The sequence below is a fragment of the Suricata suricatta genome, chromosome 14 (assembly GCF_006229205.1).
Source record: "Suricata suricatta isolate VVHF042 chromosome 14, meerkat_22Aug2017_6uvM2_HiC, whole genome shotgun sequence".
NCBI lineage: Eukaryota > Metazoa > Chordata > Mammalia > Carnivora > Herpestidae > Suricata > Suricata suricatta.
In genome coordinates, this window is record NC_043713.1 from 3,960,392 (window position 1) to 3,981,969 (window position 21,578).

At 44.9% G+C, this 21,578-nt stretch overlaps 1 protein-coding gene across 9 annotated transcripts in view; it reads right to left on the reverse strand.

Annotated features, from left to right (window-relative positions):
• Window positions 1–21,578, reverse strand: part of ZNF407 (zinc finger protein 407) — a 473,145-nt gene that overhangs the window by 428,883 nt on the left and 22,684 nt on the right. For all 9 annotated transcript variants that reach the window (XM_029921740.1, XM_029921735.1, XM_029921742.1 and 6 more), the window contains exons 2-3: window positions 13,590–18,308; window positions 8,039–8,153 (exon numbers count right to left, since the gene is read on the reverse strand). In XM_029921740.1, coding sequence (XP_029777600.1) covers window positions 8,039–8,153; window positions 13,590–18,264 — 4,790 coding nt within the window. In that variant the 5' untranslated portion in view covers window positions 18,265–18,308. The remainder of the gene's footprint in view (window positions 1–8,038; window positions 8,154–13,589; window positions 18,309–21,578) is intronic.

A 21,578-nucleotide genomic window follows, 5' to 3' on the forward strand; every position in this document is an offset into this window, starting at 1 on the left:
ACCACAGAGATTAGACAACAGTGTGAGTTCTAAAATGCTGTTTTTAAAACAAATTCCATTGGGAGATACCAAAATATCTTTTTAATATTTAAACACATTCCAATTTTTCAGACGAGTGCAAACTTCTGTTCTGAAGCACTGACCGGCCACGACAGTAAAAACCCACACCTATTTGCTACTTCTGATCATGACAGTTACCAGATGTGTTAACATGAGGCCATTCCCACCTCTTCCGTTCACAGCAGCACCTTCCAAAACAGAGCAGGAAGGAAGAGCTGACACTCAGGCGGAAGCACGGGGGGGGGACGTCTAGCTGCTCAAGAGCCACACGGAAACCTGTGCTCATCACACCCACGAACTCTCTGGGAGCCCTTCGAGACCACCGCCCTGTGGTCCAGCTCAACAGCTCCGGCAGCACCTCAGCAGTAAACGGTACTTTTTAAAATCAGATGGAAACAGCAATACAAGAACAATGTTCTACAAATTCATCCACCCAGAGAGGAGCACACGCTGCCCGGAACCGCTGCTGCCGGCGCTCTGGGCGTCCGGAACGAGCACTTTGTGCGGTTCTTGCTGCAGTCCCACAAGGAGGGCAGCACGGGGAGCAGAAGTGTCCAGGGCCCAGTGAGGGCAGAGCCCGGGGGTGCCCGCGAGAAAGGCACCCAGGGACTAAGCAGTGGGGGCAGGGGCACATCACTAACCAGTATTTACGCTGACGGTCTCCCACGCACGTGACCTGCACACAGAAACACAACGGCAACACCAACGTCCAAGGCACCAGCAACACACGGACATCTGCAGCCTGGCCACACGACTCTACATCCCTGCAACTATTACCTGGAACTATGCTGCCTCAGGTGATACGGAACTGGGATCAATCTGTTTTCACCACAAGTATCCACAACTTGAAATCACAAACAGTGAAATTCTCATAAAAATAACTTTGCAGCTGACCCCCTTGCCCCTTGATTCCTAGCAGGCTCTCCACCTCCTCCCCTTCCTGATACTCACAGTCCAGAAAACTGGAAGACAGCAGACAAGTCAAAAAGGAGTGGCCCAGAGGCCAGCACTCAGCAGGCAGCGAGGCACAGGTCTGTGACCCGGCCCCACCCACCTCGCCCACCCGCCAGGGAGGTCCTCCTGCTGCACTGGATCCGCTCTGGCCAGGCCACCTTCCTGGCAGGTGCTCGGCACTCAAACCCGCCTGACAGGGGCTGCCCTGGTGACCTACCTAACTCGCGCTGGCCCGCGCACAAGAGCTGGCCATCGGACGGAACCCAACCTTCCCAACTGCTCCAGCGAGGCTTGGACGCTCCTTCCTTTCCCCGAGCTTTCTCCTTCCATTGGAAGCAGGTATTGTTTGGGTCATTTTAGCCCGAAGACTGACTACACTGGCACATACTGGTGTTCCCTGCCTGTCTATTTAATATTTTAAAACTCCCTCACTCGCCCCACCAGCCGCTTACACTCAGGAATTCCCACGCTGCTCTCACACTTCGCCACCTGTGTTCTCCTGCTCCATCTACTAACACTGTCCAAAGTAGCCTTGTGAACACCTCCTCATCCGTCAAGACCCAACTCAGACACAACCTCTCAAGGAGGCCTTCCCTGCCGTCCTAAGCAGAGCCAACCACTCCGCGTGGACCTCTGTCCCTTGCTCTTACACCTCATGTGTCCCTCGTCATGTCTGTGTCTCCTCCTTGGAGCACATGACAGCAAGGCCCCTGGCCCAGCTGGTCACTGGGCCTGCACAGAGAGGAGACTCCCAAGAATGTGCCCGACGGGACACTAGTGAAGACCCGGAGCACTGGTCAGCCTTCCCTCCTCTCTACGTTTCCAACACCTCCTCTTACTCAGGCTCAGACCGACCAAGGAGCAAAACCTTTCAGAAAGTAAAGACTTTCAGAAACACATGAGCAGGAAGCAGGAAGGGGAGACCAGGTTAAGCACCCTCCCCCCAGAGAAATCCCAGGACGGGCACAGGAGACCAGATGACGCGACCCCACACCCATCGCCCACGTTCCACTGTGTGGATCCGGAGAGCAAGAGGATCCAAGAACCCACAACTGCATTTAAAGTCAGCACGAAACCATTGTAAAGTACAAATAAAGCAAAAATGATTTAAGTCACTGAGATACACGTTTTTCACTGAGAAAGATCCTAGGCCAATGTCTTCAACTACAACACCAAGAAATGACAATGTATATTGTATTTCTACTTCAATATAGGTTGATGACACACACTGCCTTGAAATAAACCTATGACCCACTCTTCCATGACAAAAATTCAAGGACACACGGCGACCACACCGAGAGCAGGGAGCGGCGGCGGTGGCAAGGCCTCTCCCTGTCCCCACTGTCCCAATCTCACCCCCGTTCTGAGCTGGATTTACAAGAGCTCCCTGGGAAATACCCTAGAATCATGCCTGAGAAAGACTGCATTTCATTTTAACATTATAACTAAGATAGCTTTTAGACGTTCAAAATACAAAGTGATTTGTATATAAAAAATTGAAGACAATGTTCATTTATGAAACGGGACTTCAAGGACGGCAGCACCAGAGGAGTGAACTAACACTGTTAATTCTGTACTCCTCGCTGACAGGAAGAGAGACAGTAATCACTACGTGGCATTTTTAAACTTCAAACTAAGGGCAAAAATATATCATTAAACAAAAAGCATCAAAGCATCAAAATATTATATAGATAAAATGTGTAATATACCCTTTATAATGAGAGTATTTGAATCTTAATTTAAGTTTTTTACAAAACTGAAAGATGCTGCATTTTACATCGTTCCAAGCATAATTCATGCCAGACCATAAAACAAACTCTTTCTATATCTTTTTAACCAAAACAACCAGCAGAACCAAATGCTTATGTTATCTGGATACATCTGTAGATATGATGCGTGTAATTAATTGTTCAGCTAAAAATGCAATTCCATGGTGCTTTTAATGATTTAGGTATACACAGCTTTAGTTCTCAGAACAGACTAAAAATAGTGATTTTAATTTATTCCTGCTGCCTACAATTACCCACAACCATGTATTTTTAAATATTTCCAGCCTATAAAAATTACTAATTTTTGCCACTTGTGTTTATCTGCATTTAGACTTTGATTTGGATAAATTAAGCTCTCAAGTGCTCCTTGCTTTATGAAACTCTGCGTGTTGTAGACTTCAACACAAATAAATGACTTGTACCATTAGAGGTTTAAATAATGTAATGTATTTCATGCTCAGCCTGAAGCTGGATTCCAATGAAGTTGCTAATGCACGTAATGATTAAGTGTAACTCAAATACTAACTGTGTTGTTGAAAACATGACAGGCAATAATTTGGTCTATTATATTCTGCCATTTAATTGCCTAGTACAGACATTCTCTGACACATTATGAAGCAATGATTTACAATTATTCAAGCTGCAAAGGTCAGAAAGTGACATTATAATCATCTACACAGAGATCCCTTCTAATGCACAAAAACTAGGTAATGCCACACACACACCACACACACACACACCAAAAAAAAAAAAAAGAGTTTTACTGCATTAGTAACTTTCTATTTAAGGTTTCTTGAACCAAATAAGAATAAACAGCTCATAAGCACATTAATATACAATAGAAAATCTCTAGAATCTTTTTATGAACGCGGATGTAACAGACTTAAGAAAAGGCCCTTATTCTCTCCCGATTAGGTAAGTTCTACTCACTGCTTAACTCTACACACAAGATTCAAGACCAGAGACCAGCAAGTCCTTCAGAAAAGAACGTAGTCCCCAGACTGTGCGTTCTGGGGTCTCTGTGAATCGAGGCACGCAGCCGTCAGCCAGCACTTCTGAGGGTCACGGAAATCACAGGCTACTTACTAGTTTGCTACTCTTCTTTTTTTCCTAAGTAAATGATCATAAAAAACAAAAACAGTAACCGAAGCTGATCAATCGTCACCTCTCTCGTCCTAATGAAAAGATAATAATATCCTCACCTGTCTCGGCACTTAATTCTATTATACCATGTTCAATTTGTAACCACTCAGCTGCAAACAATTATCAACACATACACAATGGGGAAGAGTAATAAAATTACTGAAAACAAGGCTTTAATGTGAGAAAGTGAAACAGAAAAAGAGACACAAGAACACTGAATTCCAGAATGTTGAGGGAAAATACCATGCAAGCGAGTTTTCAAAAGAACGTAATAAACCTGAGCAAAAGCAGAACACAAAAGTGGCTAGGGGCTCAGAGGAGGCGAGTTACAGTTATTACATTCTGGGGGAAACAACCTAGAGAGAAAAAAGTAAGTACAAAGTCAAGTCAGTAACCAAAGGGACAGATAATGCACAAAGCAGAAAGCTGTTTTAAATAAAAATAAATTAAAAAATAAAGGGACAGGTGAAAGTAAGAAAACAGTGGTCTGCTCTTACTGGCGCATAATTTGACTCGGTCACCAAAATACTTTTAATGTCAAGTTTACCACCTGCACAACGGGGATGACACACACGAGAGGAACAGCATCATGACGCTGTGAGATCAACAAACGACGCGAATGCTAAGTGAGGTGTGTGCCAAACCGCAGCACCGCATCAGGACTATTTACTTATGATGGAGCCACACACACCATTACACGGTGGATACACACAGACACAGAGGGCCTCAAATTTACACAGACTTAACAAAACATGGGGTCTATAAGCCACTGAGATTTCAAGTTGTGTGTTTGGTAGTCAAATGTAGTGAAAGATGTGTTTACCTTATGTCTACAGAGATGCTCTGTGACGTATTCTCTCCCCACGAGCCCCTGTCAGATCCACAGCACGTGGCCGTGTGAACCACCCATTCTGTGCTGAATATAAATACACCTATACTCTGTAAAACTCCTCTCGAGATCACATTCCCATGGAAGAAAACATTGAGAAACTGTATTGTTCAAAAAACTCCTCCTCCTAAAAGTGAAAGTAAAATAAAAGGCTTCTAAATGAAGTGATCAGTAACAGGGTCTCAAACAAGAAGTGCAAAGCAACGCATTCTCCAAATTTTTACCGAAACACGAGCACATAAACCGGGAACACGCGAAACTCAAACCCTGAACTCTGCACCCCAGCTACCTGCCAGGAACTAGACCTCTACCACATGCAGCTATTTCTGTCAAACTAACTCAAACCCAGGATACACTGTAGCTAAGATTCACTGATGAGGTAGAGAAAAGTATCTTAAAATCCAGCTTAAAGAGTCAAAGGAAAATCACTGTAGGTCCAAACAACTGAAACAAAAGTTGAAAGGGCAGCCTTTGTTAAGGGAGGAGCTAACACACAACCTTTCAGGCAAGCTTTAGTCAAAGGACACAACATACATATCTGGTAAGCGTCTACAACCTTCTTCCAGAAAGATCCATAAAGACAGGAAAAACCAATTACAAAGAACCTAGTGTTGGGCTCAGTTCAACAAAATGTACGGTTTGTTATTTCCATCAATTTCACTATAAAGCATGAGCTTTTTTCAAGAAAAGCAGGTTACTAAGACAAAATAAGACAACATTGTGAGTAATCACTTCATTTTTTAAATGTCTGCTCCATTGTTTTTATACATTATTAGTCAGAACTACATGAAAAACAGTTTATTTTCTTGCAATTCAGGTAGTGAAAAGGTTATTCATAGAATTCTAAAAGCAGAGATGAAGATACTAAGCACTACAGCAAAGAAAACACAGTGCAGGACCTTCTGTTGGTGACAAAATTACAGAGTCAATGTTCCTGAAAGATCACTTCACCTTTTAAAGCACGATTTTTTTAAAAGGTAAAATTTGTAGCAATTAAAGCTGATGAAGAAATGCAGCACGAGCTGCGTACGTCCGGGAGCTAACAGGTCCGCTGAGCGTCGCCAGGATTACTCAGCCACCAGTGATAACGCATTGTCGGCGTCGCTCATGCTAACGTACCAGCGCTGGCGCCGCGGACCCGAGAGCCCGCTCCTGCTTCTTGTCGCGTTCCTCACTTCAAGTTCGGCCTACACGCCGCCCTGTCCGTTCGAAACACGGGACGTACCGAACGCCCCACAGTACTTGTTCTTTCCCCTGAATCGGTTCTCACTCTTTACGGCTCTGTTCCGACTCCACAGACCAACAGGCCTGCTTGGGTTTACTACAGTTCTTCAGAACTTTAATCTTCACTGTGAAAATATGTACCCGAGAAAAATTATTGTGCTATAACTTTGAAATCAAATTTCACTTACAAAAAAATTAAGACAACTATTATTTCAAAGTCAAATAAAATTCAATGACATAATTCTCAAAGATAACAATTTTGGAATCTAGATGGTGTTCCTCTCTCACACACACACACACACACAAACACACGCGCGCGCAGACTCTGAGGCCTCAGCACACAACTCGACACGTGTGTGTGTATTTATAACTCTTCATCCTGGGAATCAAATACAGAGACACCGAGCATGGCACATCAGTGATGTGTGCCAACAAGCAATTAGCCAAGTGAGTTTAAAAAGGACAATCAAAGCCGATCAAACCCACACTGTTTTTGATGCTACTTAGGACAGAACCTATGATCTGAAAAAGTTTCTTCTTCTCCTTCCCAAGACTTAGTAACCCTAATAAGAAAATGGACGGAATTAGATTTCTAATAACAGAACATGCAAAACCTGCCTCCTTATTTTGAGGACACGAGGAAGAAGCTGCTCAGTGCCATCTAACGGCCAATTTTCCCTGGAGTCAGGGCCTTCCTCTTTCCTACAACTCACATGGGAAAAACAATAAACGAGACATCCTGTAAAATTCCAAGACCTGGAGCAATTAAAATGAACCATTCGGCCCTCAACCCTTGCAGCTAAAACCAGCAGCAACACAACTCATCCCCCCACTGATCTTCAGGGGGCTCGAGGGCAAAGGTTCATCTTCATTCGCTTTAGCTGCAAGTCAGTGAACCGCCAATTCTGCCAATGAATAAATCACGGACCGTGGTTAACAAAACTGCTTGCAAAGTTATTTTTAAAACTATCTGAAGGGTCAAAAAATGCAATGGCACCCTGGGATGAAATTACTGCCCCACCAGAGTAGAGCCGTTTCTGCCTAAAAGATATTTAGCCAGTAGCGCCACCCGAAGAGCCTTCCGCTGACCAGGGAAACCTAATAGGACATGTGCAGGGCGCAGAGTTTAATTGAGTCTGCAGTACTCAGGGAATCAGCCAAAAGAATTGCACGTTTCTCAGGTTTCAGAGAAAGTGTTTTCATATGATGCACTTATTACGTAATTTCTCTAGCATAATAGCATTACAATATATTTTTAACCAGAGGGAGGGTATTAAACTCCAGCTCTGAATGTCCTATGATATACCACAGGTGTCATGGCATTTTAAAACCTTGTAAACATTTCTGCTAAATAAATTAGTTGTGCATTAAGGCGTCTCCGTGCTTCCTATTAAACGAACACTTCTGAGTGACAGTTTAGCACCAGTAACGATTCTTTAGAGGAAGAGCCATCAACCAAAAACGGCAAGTTTTGAAATGGAGTTACACAGACACATACATTACATGCTGTTTATTTAAGCCTCATCTCTGCGATCAGTAACCAGCTGTCTGAAACTAAGTCTTTCCTGGCTTTCTCCTTCTTCTCCTCATGCAGTATGTCCAGTGTATCCAGCCGTCAACGTGATGAAAAATTAACGCAGTGTGGCGAAAGAAAAAAATACATATACACTCCTAAAGCTGTATTATGTATTTTTTTTATGTCTTTAAATAGAATTTACAGTTCTCTCTGGCAACGTGAATGAACATCCTATAATTTAGTCAATTTACAGATTACAGGTTCAAATTGACCTTGTAGCCCATAAAATTGCTCATCTTCAGCAGAGGATTAGAAGTGGGAGAAGAATGTCATAACTGTATTTAAGGAATTTACCATAACAATGGAAAGGAGGGTGCGCATGCATAATTTTAGCCACTCTGACTGGGCTCAGTTCTGAACTCGGAAACAATGGCCGCCGGCACGTGGTCCCTGCTCTCCGGGCAGGGGCTCTGATGTACTCACCCACAGACGTGACACTTGTACTCCCTCATCCCAAGGTGCCTTTTGACATGGTTCCTGGCATCGCCAAGCTGAGCTGTTGCAAAATGGCATATCTTGCACTTGAATGGTTTTGATCCTAAGTAAATTTAACATAAAATATGATTCGAATTTGAATAACACATTACAGATAGTTTAAAAAGAGGCCTAGATCTTAAATCATACTTTTCATCCGATTAGAAATTTCTGGCCCCAAATGGAATACTTACAATCCTTTCTAACTTGAATAGACCTGCATTCCATAATTATTCCACCAAGAAGACTTTAATGTTTCAGGGAATGTTCCTAACTTTCAGGAGTAACACTCCAAAGATTTAAAGACCAACGTGATACCTCTGAGCAGTGCGGAGCACATCAGGTGGGCTAGGTAATTTTAAATATTTTTCTACCAATTCACAAAAATAACTTTGAAAGTTGCTCATCATTTAAAATGGAACACTATAAAACACAAACTCATACAGGGTACCTGATATTTTTTAAAGTATATTTATCATCAAATAAATTTTTCAGTGGCCCCCTCCCTTCCTCCTACTTCTGCAGCTTTGAATTTATTCACATTAAGAGTGGCATTTCAGATTTTTTTCTGATATTTATCCCAAGTGATTCACTATATTACTATTTTAGTAGCACACAGTGTAAGAATATCCAATGGATAAGCTATCTGCTTTTATGATCACTTTACAGTCAAAAATCTGTGATGAGTCTGCAAACTAGGAGGTTCTGACCTTTTATTTATTATTGATTTCAAGAACAAACATTTCATCATTAAAAGCATGGTACCAACAAATTATTTTTAATTTCATAAAGAAATAAGGTTAACCTGTACTCAAAACTGAGAAAACAAACTAATTTCAGAGTCGACAAACCCAGCGTTGGGATCAGACGGCCTGTGGCTGGAACACAGGCCCCAGCAGATAATCAGTGCCCACGTGAGCGAGAAGCAATACTCGTTCCTTTCAGTGTAACTAGTATAAACCATTTTTTCAACTTTCTAACCACTAAGTCCTCAAACAAATAGATCAAAATCATAAAAATCACAGTCTTGAATCAGTACAATATGTTTCCAGATCTTTCATATCATGCTTGGTACCTATTTGGTGAAGTACCTCTTCCAATATAGTTAGACAGAATATGAAATATGTGAACTTCAATAAATATACAAAAAGAGCTCAAATAAAAAAAATTGCAATAAATCACATTTGATCAATGAACCTTTGTGCAGTGCCCTTGAAAAATATAATCCTCCAAGAATACTCTGTTGAAATTGAAGCACTCCGTAAAAAATTTTAGGGTCTTAAATTTCAATTTAATTCCCAAAAGCTGACAAAAAAAGTGAAGCATTTAATTTTAATCTTCTAACAGAAATAAAAAAGTCAACAGTACTAAGCGCGGGCAGACCAGGGTGAACACTTCACAGCTCAATGACAACGAAGCCAGACCTCTTCATACTTCCGCTGCTGCGGCAGCCTCAGAATCTATTTAGCACCTGAATGGTTAGATCCAGTCGCTTTATCTGTTTAAATGTCAACAGCAGGCTGAGGCCACAGCTCGCAGTGATCACACCCTATCAATCACATTAGAAACTACAGTTTATTTAAATGGTTCTGATAAAACTAAGCTTATCACTACCTGGAAACATCTCATCTGAGGCAGAATTCTATAAAGGGACACATAAAAGAAGAGAGTGAGGAGAACCAATTTACCTGTACTTTAAACTGAAATGCAGTCAAGATAATCAGGTAATTAGGAAATTATTAATTAACAGTAACATCGGGACTCTAACCAAAGAAAACAAAGCCCTCTCCACAGCTGCACTTCGATGCTGGAGAAAGGCCTCGCAGGACCCTGTGGCTGAGTCTCCTCAGCGCCCCGGGCACTGCCCCAGGGAGGGCACCTGCCCCTGGGGCCAGGCACGGCCCTGCAGGGAACTCAACGAGGCTCCCCAGTTCCAACCTCTCTTCCTCCAGGACCCAGGGATCACTGCTAGGTGCTGACAGCTTTCATGCAGAAACCACTGCGGTCCTGAGTATTTTTCACATCTTCTATTCGATGCAGACTGTGTTCACATCTTTCTATGCCATAAAAATTCCAGGGAACTCGAGATCATACTTTTCTACATAAGGGGGGAAAAAAGTCCTCTTTTTCCTATCTTCTAATATGTTTTTAGCTTGAAGCTTGCTATGCACATCCCAAGATGAATCCGGGCATACTGTTAATGAGGCAAAATTTATAAAATTAATGTTATTTCTCCATTTATCTTTCTCACAAGCGTATTGTGACTTTTATAAACTGTCAATATTACTTTAAATAGTTCCATTCCTGGGAACAGCATTATCCTGGGGTTTTTTTTTTTTTTCCTTTTAATTTGGCCTCTGAGGATTTGTTTCTTCAAAAGTTTTTAATATGTATTTATTCTTGAGAGAGACAGACAGACAGACAGAATGGGAACAGGGAAGTGGCAAAGAGAGAGAGACACACAGAATTGGAAGCAGGCTCCAGGCTCTGAGCTGTCAGCACAGAGCCCGACACAGGGCTCGAACCCATGAACCGTGAGATCATGACCTGAGCCGAAGTTGGACACTTAACCCACTGGGCCACCCAGGCGCCCCTCTGAGGTTTTGAAAGGGAAAAACAAGAGGGACTCTAGCTTTCTGACACCTTGCAATTTTACCAAAAGAATTCCAAAGACTTCTAAAACTGAAACTCTTCACCCAGACCTACACGGGCACTCCTCTGCATCAGCCCATGCTGTGAGGTGTCCCTGGAGGTGACAACCACAGTTAAAACATGATATTAAAACTTCAGGTCTTAAAGGATGAAGTATGCCGTGTAGAACCCATCATCTGGGGCTTCTCAACGACTGCCTCCATTCTATGCCCTCCCGGAACACTGAACACTTCCGTCCTTCCTCCCGTCAGGAGCCAGGTCCCGGAGGGGCCCCGAGCCCAGCACTGACCCGCGCCCAGCCCCGCGGGGGCTCCGAGTCGGGGGACCGCCTCTTCTCAAGCTGATTCAGCTTCTAAACTTCCAGACAGATACTACGTGCAACACTTCGTGCACAGATGCTAGTGAGGTCACACAGCTCCCCACCTCTCTGCGTGTGAACATTTCCAAATGGCACAAGTGACCAGTGTACTCAGAGCACCAAATGAAGGGCTTCAGACAGTCTTCTAATTGAATGACATCCGCCGCATTATAAGAAAGTAAAGCTCTAATCAACAGAATAACGCAAGACAGAAAATGCACCGCTGCCTCTGGGCTCGTAATGTAACGGGAAAGGCAACACTGCCCTTTCTGGTCATGCTGACGACTCCATACCAGCAAAGGCACAGGAAAGCTCCGGGGTGCTTTCTTCCTACAATTCTTGATAACCAAAACTCATTTATTTCTTAGAGTGGTGCTTTTATCGTGCTAAGGATGGGAAGGAAAGGTGACATGAAATAGAGAGTAAATCACCAAATATGAAAACAGGGATTGGAAGCGGAAGCCCTTTTCCAGTTAACCATTAATAACAGCCCCTGCATTACTACTTCATGGACATAAGCAAAGGATCAGAAAAGCAATTCATTTTAAGATGCCCCAAGGAAAAAACCTTAGATTAAAACTGGGAGAGCAACATCCCCCAAAAAGTGGCTTGCAAAACTGCCAGGCGAGGACTGACATTCTAAGTCGGGAGGAGGGCTTGGGCACACTGTAACAATGTGCTCGCTGATAAGCCCAGCAGAAGATGTTAAAAAGTATGCTAACTTTTACTAAATGTTACAATCAATGATGTAACTTATATAAGTAGGGTTACTTTGTCACATATTGATAGTTACCTCACTTTCACATCCACATTAACTTGATTTTAAATGCAATTAATACATATAGTCAAGGAAGACTAATGGACTACATTCTGCACTTAACCTAGTGGACGTTTTCAAATGGCACAAGTGACCAGTGCAAACCTATTTTGCATTGTAAACGACTAAATAAATCTTAATGGATTAAGAATGATCAGCTATCAACACACAAGGGAAATTAAGTGCTGAAATGCCTACATTGATTATTTTAAATTATTAGCCTTACTCTGTTCTTGAATTTGTATGCTTTTAGTGAGCTTTAACACATTTACAAGACTTATTGACTATAATTACAAGAGAATTCAAGTAATGGACACATCAATTATAAGCAACACGTCTTGACCAGACAGTTGCACGAAGAATTCTAAAAGGAGGTCCATTAGCATCCTTCTCTTAGTTTTATTCAGTTTTATCTGCCTTAAGAGGGCATACTAAGAAAGTACATACTTTCTACACACGTGAACACACCTGATTTCTAAAACCCAGATCATTTCCTAAAGTAAGCCACCAAGCACAGTGCTGACAGAGGCATCGGTAACGCCCACAAACAGAATTTGGATTTACTGTTCACCAGCAGCTCCCCTACCGGAAGAGTCAGGACCAGGGTACCCTGTTTATTTCTACCTAGATTAATCTGATACACGTTGTCCTGTTACTTTCTTCAGTGAGAAACTTTTATCTGTCTTTAATCTCCCTAAACTAACAATGTTTCACACTCTTTTGTCTTCCTCCTTGTAACCATGCACCAAGTTTCAAAAACTGCAAGAATTTAAAGTATAGCTTTAATAATAAGCCATTATTTAAAAGTACAGTAAAATAAACCTTACAGTTTTAATGAAAATATGTTCATTGAAATGTGAATTTATTATTCAAATCCACTCATAAATTCAACCATGGAGACAGAACTTGTCTAAGCAGAGCACAATGATTTAGAAAAGCTGTCTATTTAAAATAAAGAATGTATGGCAGGTTTATAGAAACAGTGCAGTGAATTTTTACATAAATTTAGAACAGTGGCTTATGCATTTTCCACAAAAAAAAAGTTTAAAAAATTCCCACCCCAAATTAAACATTAAAACAGAACCCTACATTTGACAGAGCAGAGGCAATGAATCAGGTGTTGCCTTCATGAAAACGAAATCCCCGGGACCCACAAACTTCGAAGGTGCTCACTCACTGTGCTGCTGACGGAAGAACCTCGTTGCCCAGGAGTTAACACTTTCCAAAATAAACCATCTGGCAACGAATAATTTTAAGTCCCCCAAAATCTAAGAAAATTTGTATTATTATTTTATTTGTATTATTTCATTCCTCAAAAGCCATCTCACGTGTCCCTGGGCAGCCACCTTGGAAAACCAAACAAGGAGGACTCAGCAACAACTGAAGAGCTGTTCAGAGGTGGGAGTCCAACGGAGGCATCAGAGGGGCAAGGCTTCCTGATGGAACGAAACGAAATCTGCCAAACCGCCTGCCCTGGAATCACTGAGGCTTAATCGACTCTGGAGGCGTCAGCACTGCCACGCGCAGACGTCCGGAGCCGCGCAGCCGGGGGCGGGGTCTGGGAGGCCAGCACACCCGCACTGGGGACTCCACGTCCCCAGGGGAACCCCTGTCCCGACTTTATCACTCGCCCGCACCCCCAGGGAACCACGGGCTTGCTGAGGCGCACCTACCTGTGTGAGTGCGGATGTGCGCCAGGAAGGCCATCGAGTTGCTACTGCGACACATCTTCCCGCAATACTTGCAGACGTTCCCCTGATTTTCTTCTCTCTCGCGGTTGATTTGCTCAGTGTCTTCCACTATGTACTTATTCACCTCTCGCAGCAGTTCTTCATGCTGCCCTTTAATGTGGAGAAATAAATTCTGTTCTGAATCAAAGGGCTCCGTGCACTTGACACATTTGAAGGTGGCCCCCCCCTCGGGGAGCTCCTCCACACTGGCCTGCTCGTTCCTCAGGTGGCCGGCGCTGGCCAAGTGCTGGTGCAGGTTGCTCTCAGTATAGAAGGACTTTCCACACAGCAGACAATGGAAGTGCTTCTCCTTCGTGGGGTGCTTCATGGCTATGTGCACGTTGAGTCCGCTCAAGCCATCTGCCAAGAAGCCACAGTCATCACAACGAATCCGTGTGGATTCACCCGAAGAACCACCTTCAGATTTCTTCTTTTTCACACCGTGGGCACAGTCCTTTAAGGGCGACTCGCTAGTCCTCACGCCCGTTGTTAGGAGACCCTCTTCAGACTGGTCTAACAACTCACCGTCCTCGGGGCTCTTTATTCTTATTATGGAAGAATCAAACCGGCCAAAACTGTACATGGCCTGTCCTTTGTCATCAATACTGATTATAGTTTCATAAACATCAGTGCTTTCAACTGTGCTATCAGAAGCTGGACCATCCTCTTCCAAGATAACTGTAGTTTCATGCTGGGGATTCATCAGAATCTCCTTGCTCTCCAGAATGGGGTCGTCCTGGGCGTCTTTCAAGCCCTCTGAACTCGGCACACTTCCGACGTCGTTCGGACCGCTGCTCTCCAGGTCTGGCTGCCGTCTCGTCCTTGTCATCACAGCAGGGACGGTGCTCTCAGCCGGAGGCCCTCCCCCCAGACCTCCGGGACAACCGTGTCTGCTAAGGGCTTCATCTGCAGTCTGGCCCACATGTCCCAGGTCGCTCTCGCCACGCGGGCTTGGACCCCCACCGTCCTTCAGCACGCTGTGGGTTCTCTGGACTGTTTCATACTCCAGAGCTGAGCTTCCTGCATTTTCACTCTGAAATCTGCTCGGGGAGCCACACGTAGAGGAAATATTAAGGGACACCACATCCTCCTGTTTCAGAGCCTTTTCGTTGGCAAGGGGCTGTTGGAAAGTTTCACAAAAGGAATGCTCTTCACTGAGATTAGATTCCTCTTCAGTCTCAACTTCTACAGAGTTGGGGGCACGGAGTACCTTAGACACATCCAGATTTGTATTCTCATCCGAAACGGAACAATCAGCGGTACTTTTAGATTTCAGAATTTCTTCAGAGGCCTGGTCTGAAATCACTTGATATTCTTCAGAATTTTGCTGATGCTGCTCTTTGTGTACTATGATATTCTGGGGCGCATCTGCAGAATGTGTGTCTACATCCGAAGAGTTCAGGTAAGACTGCCTTTTCACCTTGTGTTTTTCTGTCGCCGCATGCCTCATCATCTCTCGGCGGGTCACAGCGTAGTAATCGCAGGCCATGCAATAGAAAGCAAATTCTCTCGTGTGCTTCCGTTTTATGTGCAGCTCCAGAGAGGCAGAAGAGTGGGCATTAAACTCACAGTGTACACACTTATTATCACTTGCACCCATAGTGTCCCCCTGCTGGACAGGGCCCTCTGGTCCCAGAAACATCTGTTCCTTTTTACCAGCAAGATGACAGTCAGCCTCCCCATCCACAGAATGACGTTCATTTTCCAAGTTGACTTCAGCTGGATTTCCATGCTCTGCTACTGGCTTCTCTGAGACGGATGCATCTGATTCAGCGGACTTGTTAGCGGGCTCCCCTGAAACCGCTGACGTGGCATTCTTTCTGCAGGCTTCAAGGTGACCCCCTTCGGGGCCGACAATGATGTCTGAACTTTGTTTGCCACTGGCTTCTACTTCTACCCGTCCTTTATGCTTCTTAGTGGCACAGTGGCGCTCCATATCTCCCTTGGTTACGGTGTAATACTTACACACTTTGCACAAGTAACTGTATTGGTGACTGTGCTTTCGTCGAATGTGAACAGTCAAGTTTGTAATGCTAGAGGCCAAGAGGCCACAGTGAGAACACGTCCGTGAGATGTTACCCTTCGGTCTCCCTCTCTTTGGGGTAGCGGTCAAAGCAACTGCCCCCTCTTTGGTCATCCCGCCGAACTGGGACAGGTCCTTGGGAGTCAGCACGCTCCTTTCGAGGCTGACGTGCTCCTGTACCTGCGTGCCTTCGACGTGGCCTTCCAGCCGTCCAGTCCCAGACACGTGAAATGCTTCTTTTTTATCATTTGCACCTATACACACCCTTTCGATACATTCTTCAAAACTTAAGCCAATATTATTTTTCTTGGCATTTTCAAGATGCTTGCTTCTCTTAATGTGCTTCTCCATGCCTTCTTTGCTCAATGAATAAAGATTACATGCTTTACAAAGAAAGTGGTAGTCCTGACCATGCCGCAGTTTTATGTGTCTTGTGAGAACCGTGGAAGACCTTGTTTTATAAAAACACTTCTTACACTGAAACTGAGGCTTACTTGAATGCCTCACTTCATGTCCGTGGTTCACCCTGGACTTAGCGGGGTCTTCCTGAGCTGCTGTACCCAACTCACTCGCAGAATCTTTTGTATTTTCTGATTCTAAAGAACTTAAGGGTAAAGACTGTAAGACCGAATCATTGTGAAGTGGTTGAGAAGTCTTTGGTTGAACCAATAAACGAATATGCTTCTCAGTTGTTCTGTGCTCCTCCAGGTCTTCCTCAGACGAGAAGAACAGACTGCAAGGCGCACAGAGAAAACACAGACTGTGCTTCTCCTTCATGTGCTCTCTGAGACGCGGCTCGTTCTCGGAACTAAACGGACAGCACTGACAGCTGAGGACAGCGGCGGCGTGCGGGTGCTGGTGGTGGTACAAACGCTGGTCTGAGTCCCTACTTGACGGGCCAGACAAGTCACGCTCCCGGCAGCGGCCCTTTACCTCTCCGGGGGGGCACTCCTCCCCGCAGGCCCCCAGCTCTGTCCTCTCTGTGGCTACCTGGGCGCAGTCCGTACAAGGACACATATGATGACCGGCAGCCGGCCTCGCGGCGGGAGAGGCAAAGGAGCTGGTGAGATGGGAGCCTCTTCCGTCCTGCTTCGGGGCGCTCGTTTCTGAGGAAGTCACACACAGACTGCGGACACTGCCACTTGTTCCTACACGCCTGCTTGCAGACTCTGCGTCACAGGTTTTCACCTGGGCTCTCAGGTGTTTCATACACGCCCTCTGGGCGTCAGTAGTTGCTCGTTTACTAATTCCTAACAGATTAAACCTTTTCTTTGCCTGGCCTTTTAAAGAAAAAGTGCCACTTCGTCGACGGAAGCTGCCGCCCAACATGAGGATGTTTCGCTCAGGTCTGGGTCTAGAGCTTGCGCTGATACCGTGTACTGCCTGTAGGCTATTTCTGGTAGATTCCAATTTGTCTAAGAGACCCTCTGAGTTTACCAAAGCTAACTTTTTAGCTTTACCCTGGTTTTCAGGATTTCGAGCTCTGCCAAGAGAAGTTACGTTTTCTTCAACAATCTCTACTTTTTCCGATGAAGTACTCTTGGATGCCACCATTTCGACAAGCAGCTCCCTGCCACTTCCGCTTTGCTTAGACATGCTCCCTCTGAAATCCTTAAATTTGCTTCCGACATTCCGTAATCCTTTCGAATCACCAGCCTTTGCTAACGGTTTAGAAGCTCTTGGTTTTACATGGACATTTTTGGCTCCCATGGAACAAGGTTTCTTAGGAAAGGGCTGTTTTGTTAAGATCTGTACAAATCCTCCACGAGCGGCAAGATTCTGACGCCGGAGATGTGTCTTGCCAAGATAATGTGCGTTCAGCAGGTTTTCTTCCGCGCACTGGAAGCCGCAGAGGTCGCAGGAGAAGAGCTGCTGCGGCCCGTGGGCCTGCCGGACGTGCGTGTGCAGCGCCGCGCTGCTCTCTGCCTCGTGGCCGCGGTGACGGCACGCATGCTCACCCGGTGGCTGCAGGTGGCACTCGGCATGCTTTTCCAAATCAGGGCAGGAGGAAAACACATGACCGCATGTGTCACACTTAAGAACTGTATTCACGTTCCCAACGGCACAGCTGACACTATTCTCCTTCAGGGGCAAAGGGGATTCTCTCTCCGGGTCAAGGGAAACCATTTCCTGAGCAGACTTTGTTTCGGAGCCTGTCTTCAGAGAAGCAGCATCAGTGGTGCTGAAACTGCCGGGAGGGGAGAAGGCGCTGGGGAGGCAGGTGCTTCCGTGGGGGCCTTCGTCCACGAGGCTCTCCTTCACAGTCCCGCCCAACGGGACGTGCACGTCCGGGACCGTGCTCTCAGAAGCTTCCGGCCCACCAATGCCCTGCCCTTCACGCTTTAGGTGCTCTGCCTCAGCTGATAATTTCATTCGTTTGGAAGCATGTTTATTTCCACCCTGCCCCACAGTGATGCTGCCAAAGTTTGAAGATTCGGAAAAACCTCTCTTGCCTGCGGAATTCTCAGAGGAATTGGCTATCACATCAAATACGGGCCCACAATCTACAAGGGGAGATGAGACGTTCCTCGAGTCGTCCGCTTCTCGGTTTGTGTTTTCATCCTCCTCATTCTCCGGCTTCTTCTCAGTGTCCATCGTTAATGACGCCGTGCGTCAGGGCGGCTCAGCCGGCCGGTCACCTGCGAGGGAAGCAGACACGGCATTACACCTCTGAGCAGAAAGACCACACGCATCACTCAGGCCACAAGCCAACATAAAGGGACACACTGAATGAGAAAGGTATCATAGCGTCAGGATTTCCTTTCTGTTGAGATGAACTGGATCCCATGGGTGACGTCCTCGCAAAGAGTGTGCAGTCAGATCTGGGGACACGGTCGACTCAGGAAGCGGCATCTCTGACTGAAGGTGTTCTCAACTAGCTCGCAGAAATACTCCCATGTTTCAATTCTCTTTACCAGCACATTTCAGTTTACTGTATTTTAAACAGAGAAGCCCTCTGGTCAAATTTCTTTTCAGTGATACCCCCCGACCCTCATCTGTGAAACACATTAAGCCAAACTGCTGTGAGGCAAGCCAGGAAGTCGGGCCTTCCCCTCGGTAGCCTCCCACAGAAGCCTGAGGTCAGGGTAAAAGGAAGGGAATTTAAGAACGAATGCTTCATCCTCCCCCTCGACAGCAAAGAGCCTTACCACGATTTTCCTAAGTAGACCCCAATTAACAACACATACAGTCTCGTCCATGTCACTGCTCCTGCTCAAAGCCTGATGCCCGTGAGAAGCCACCCCAGTCCCCACTGCCCTCACCCGTTCACATGCCACCGTCCCCACTGCCCCTCACCGGTTCACACCACCCCCGTCCCCACTGTCTGTCACCAGTTTCCTCATCTAACAGGCCTGCTATACTGTCTGAGGTTAATGACAAACGGAAATGTCGGCAGGAGAGCAGGATTAATGAAGCAAACTTTGGGGAGAAAAAAAGAATTTCACTGAATAAAATGCTTTAAAATCAATAACATTGATTTTATTTTTCATTATGCTATTTAATTCAATTAAAACATATCATTTTCCATTTACTTTACACCAGGATTGGAATTTACAGCCAAATGCTATTTGATTTGATGTGACTAAAAAACCATCATATATTAGGGCCTCAAAGCTAATGATAACTATTTTTAACTATTCTATTTTTCATAACAATGACAAACCAAATGAAGGCTGTTGCTTTGACTCTGCTAAAAGTGGGAAATGAATAAACACACACACACACACACACACACATGACATCAAAAGCATGAACAAAAGAAAATGTAGCTAAATTGGGCTTTATCAAAATTAAAAACTTCATATGACCATAAGCTTTAACACGATCAAGAAAGAGAAAAAACAACTCATAAAATGTAAAAAACATTTTCCAAATCATCTGACATAGGACTTAATCCAGAATAGAGAGAGAACTCTTAAACAACTCAATAATAGAAAAACAGACCAATTTCTAAATGAGCAAAGGAGAATATACATTTCTCCAAAGAAGATACACAAATGGCCAAAAAGCACACACAAAAACAGATTCTCGATCACCAGTAATTAGAGAAATGCAAATCAAAATCATCATCAGCACCATCTCACTCTCGTCAGGACAGCCAGAGTCCCGGCATCAGAGGACAGCAAGAGCTGGCAAGGATGCGGCGGGGTGAGAACTGCGCGAGGCCAAGCGGGTGTAAACTGACGATGTTACTCTGGAGAACCGGCTGCAGACCCTCAGCTGACCGGACGAGGGGTTAGGATACAGCCCATCGATCCTGCTCCTAGGTGTACACGCAAGAGAAAGACACCACCGGTCATCGTGAAAACGTGCACACAAATGTCTATGGCAGTATTACTCGTAACAGCCGGGAGGTGGAAACACCCAAACGCTTATCAACAGATTAACATTAAAACAAAATGTGGCACATCCATATCCATACAAGGGAGTATCAGACCACAAGAAGGAACGAAGTACCGACCTTTGCCACAGCATGCACGAACCCTGGAAACGCTAAGTGAAAGAACCAGTTACAAAAGACTGCATACCATAGGATTTCCTTCACAGGAAACGTCCAGAATAGGCCCATGTCAAATACAGAAAGCCCATGAGTGGTTCCTCAGGCCGAGGGGAGGGGAGCGGAGGGACACAGCAGATGACTGCTGAAGGACACGGGGTTTCTCTCTGAGGGATGGACATGTTCTAAAACTTACTCTGGTGATGGTCACACATGTCTGTGAATATACTTAAACCCATTAAATGATCCCATAAATGGATAACATGCACTGTATGTGAAATCTCAATAAAGCTGCTTAAAAATACAGAAGTTGTCATATATGATCTATGATACAAAAACATCTTGTATTTGTTACTGTACTAGAACACAATAACATACAGTTTTATTCCACGTACAAAGTATTTACCATTTCTCCAGCATATGATCCAGAAAATACAAATTAAGAGGTTAATAGATGTTTAGGCAAGGAAATATATCCCCAGTCAAATATATTTAGGAAACTCAAGTCTGAACCAAAGTTTCCCTACCACAGGATTCCTCAGCACATACCCATTTCCCAAACCAGTTTCATTTCAGAACTCACTGTTTATAAAGAATCAAGAAACCAGTGGTTCCAAGGGACCTCTTAGAAAAGGGACAAGGGACCTGTAAATAAAGCATTGGCTTTGCCATCCAACATTCATAACTAAAGAATAACAGAGGAGGAAAATGAATCATGCATCTCTTCCAAAAACTTCACCCAGTGGCTACTATATGCCAAGTATTCTTTGTTGTAGATACTGGAATTAGAGCAGAGATTAACACATGGTAAAGGGTAAGACAATGTTTTTAATGGGAAATATTGAATATCCCTCTTCTAGAACATCCATTTCTAGTCAAGAAGACTCATCACAGGGACTGGATTAACTCTCATGCATGAAACAACCGAAAAAGAAAAAAACAGACAAATCTAGGAAACAAGAGCATAAGACTTTGGACATCAGAAACCAAGGGACAAGCATCCCTGAGGGACGAGATATCAACAAGGGGAGTCCAGCTCACTGCCCGGAGAAAGGGCCGGGGATACCAGACCGAGCCCGGAAGTCTTCCCACAGAGGGGAGGGGCAGCGAACCTGCAGGGCAGAGTCAGAGAGAGCAGTGCACCAGAAAGAGAAGCCTCAAGAGACACCTGCAAGGGGTCCCTCGTGGGTGGTCCTATCGAGGACCTATGGCCAGATAGCACGCCACCTTTCCAGAAAACTGACTCCCACCCCCCCCCTCCTTGGGAACGCCCCCTCCCTGAGGCAACCACTGCCCAGTGTCCTCCTGCAAGGCCTCAGTCTTGCCTGTCCTGGAAGTTCATATATGGAGCCGGACAAGAGGCCTGTGCTGGAAGGAGAGCCGGCCTTCTTTTGCTCCGCGTGATGGCTTT